The sequence below is a fragment of the Aplysia californica genome, unplaced genomic scaffold, assembly GCF_000002075.1.
Source record: "Aplysia californica isolate F4 #8 unplaced genomic scaffold, AplCal3.0 scaffold00263, whole genome shotgun sequence".
NCBI lineage: Eukaryota > Metazoa > Mollusca > Gastropoda > Aplysiida > Aplysiidae > Aplysia > Aplysia californica.
Window position 1 is genome coordinate 194,891 of NW_004797533.1, and position 2,891 is coordinate 197,781.

A 2,891-nucleotide genomic window follows, 5' to 3' on the forward strand; every position below is an offset into this window, starting at 1 on the left:
GAGAGAGAGAGAGAGAGAGAGAGAGAGAGAGAGAGAGAGAGTAACATACCAAGAAAAGGACGATAGATGTTTGCTACCAACACGACACAAAGGCACACAATACACCAATAAGACAGCTCACCTTCTTGTAGACCAAGTAAGGCACAAAATACACCAATAAAAAGACAGCTCACCTTCTTGTAGACCAAGTGGTTGGGGTTGTCTTCGTGTGTGTGTTGCCCATTCCCGACGGGGCCGGCGACAGAGCCCTGCAGCGAGTCCAGCCGGCGGTTGCCGCTGTGTCTCTGTGCCATTTTACGACGGAACTCCTCAATGGTCAACTCGTTACGATCCTCCTTGGCAAAGGGCAGCTCAGCTGGTAAACTAACCCCCTTTCTCACACTCCTCTCAGGGCGTCGTCGGTCGTGACCGAAGTGGTACCGGTCGTGGCTGGTATTGTTGTTGTTGTTGTAGTATTAGTAGTAGCCGTGGTAGTTGTTGTTGTTGAAGTAGGTAGGCAACCGGTTGGCTGTCCTATCCAAAACAACGGCTGCTGGTTTGTTGTTGTTGTTGTTGTTGCTGTTGTTGTTGTTGTTGTTGTCGTGGCGGTGGTGGTAGCGGTGGTGGTGGTGGTGGTAACTCCTCTCCTACGGGAGGTTGGGGTTCCACCACCGTGAAGGAAGACAGCGGCAGCAGCAGTTGAAGCAGCACTGGCACCAGTAATACGCGTTGTGAACAGTGTGGCGGAAAAGGAGACAGGAGAGAGGGAGAGAGAAAGAAAGAGAGAAAGATAGAGAGAAAGAGAGAACTCGTCGGTTTGTGAGGCAGCTACTGCATGCTACTTCACAGTGAAAAAACTAGGATAAAGTGTTTCCTTTAGGTTGGTCGTACAAGTCGAGGGATGATCAGGGAGGGGTGGTGCTTGGTCGTCGATGTCCACATTCTGAAGTTTGACTACAATACACACGCAAACATGAGAATGATGGTAATGATTATTACTTTTATGACCAAGAATTCAAGACGGAAGACTGTTCCAGGGAATTCCTCCAGGAAGATATATATTCACAGGTGCAGTGAAGCAATAAATGACGAAAGCTCACTCACACTTGATAGAAAGGTCTCAATTTTGAGTTCACTGTTATGGTGGTGTCAGGGGGTAAAATCTGACTCGCAATTCATCAGCCTAGACTGAATGAGTAATAAACAAACACAACAAATAATCCCGTTGTTCCACATTCACAACTTTGAATAAGACATACTAAAGACAACGCTCCATTAATAAACACCGTAAGTAACACTGCTATTACTTTACTCTTTGCTATTGCATTTTTATCATCTGTTGCTGTTTAGCGTCGATGGGAGATAGGCAGTTTTCTATGGTAGGCCAACTGCCATTTATACCCTCATACGGGAAAGAGTGAACTTTTAATAATATTATAATCGACCACCTATCTTTTTATCTTTCGTTCTTCTCGTTCCTGACATTATGATGGTAAATTTATATTGCCATGCACTTTTTTAAAACACCAACAGCAAGACACACAAACAAACACACACATTATACCCATTACCTATGGTCTTTCGTATTATGCATCAATTTGCACTTCGTTTAAGACCTGCAGCTTTCAGCAATACTGTTAGTTGAGACAGAGATCAATGAAATATTAAAGCTAAAGCTTTATAACTTAATGTCACACATCACAGTTGAGTTGGCCAGCTCATCAAATATTGACCACTGACCATGACTAGCCACATAATTTCCGATGCTGGTAAAGGCTACGCACCATTATCGAATGTATCTTCAAACAATGGGATCTTTACACTAATAACCAAGCAAACACGACGAGCTTAGAACCCTAATGTCGGAGACTACAGCTGTATTAAATTCTATAACTGCTTCAACTTCGAGCATTCACCAATATATGACAGTCTGACCAAAGTTTAAGGGGAACAAGAAGGCTCGTGCGTCAGATCCCGTTTTGATACCGAAGGACCAAGTTCAAGAAAATTCAACTGTTGCCTTTCAAATCATACACATTTACTTTTCAAGGTCGCGAGTCGAATCGGCCATTTTGTGCCAAAACGGTAGAATGGAAGCTTTTGCCCCTCCATGAAGTAAAATCTGGCCGGCGCCGACAGAATCAAATTGGCAGTGTGCGGTGGGTATAATTCTCACAGCTCCATCACAAAAGAGAGGGAACTTCGCCCGTCTTCTTTTTCATGGTCTTCTGCAGCATTTGAAAAGATGACCCCCACCCCCCGATAGGAAGTGTTAAAAATAGCAAGAACCCTAACAACAAATAAACAAAAAATCTTCTCACACCATTTCAAGCCCATTCCTCCTCAACAGAGCAACACGACCTTTCATTTCTCTTTTCACCCATGGTCCTCCTGTCGCAGACTTTTTCAGCCAGCAACGTTCACTTTCTGAGTGAGCAAATTTCAAGCATCTCCCTGGTGGTGGACCTTTGTGATCAACAGAAGCCTCCCTCTTCACCCCATAACCCACCCCAAGCCCTCCGGCACAGGTATACAGGGACACAAAAGGACAAAGTGCGCGTTGAATCAGCCTACGTCATGACCCAGCGATCTCTCGGGCAACAGATCAATAAACAGACCAAATACATTATGTCGTTCTTGAGCCACTTAATTTGTGAGGCAGCGTGGTGGAATCAGGCTCTCGTCAAAATAATCAAAGTGAAGAAACTTGCATTTTTCCGCAGGTTTGTGAATTTTTGTCAAATTTTCGTTTTTTGGCTCAACACCTTTCATGCCCATTAAAGAACTCATTTCTATGTGGATTTTTTTTTTTTAAACGCTGATTAAAGGTACAATAAATGTAAACTTTCAGTTGCCACGGACTCTTAAGCTAAGGAAATAACTAATCTTTGGCGGCCATTTTCTCACTAATT

The 2,891-nt window shown here is 43.8% G+C and overlaps 1 protein-coding gene across 1 annotated transcript in view; it reads right to left on the bottom strand.

Annotated features, from left to right (window-relative positions):
- Positions 1–2,891, bottom strand: part of LOC101847431 (regulator of G-protein signaling 7) — a gene marked incomplete in the record, with an annotated part of 152,658 nt that overhangs the window by 137,475 nt on the left and 12,292 nt on the right. Inside the window, 1 exon segment of the mRNA XM_035970399.1 lies at positions 174–1,167. Within this exon segment, the coding sequence (XP_035826292.1) occupies positions 174–293 (120 nt within the window).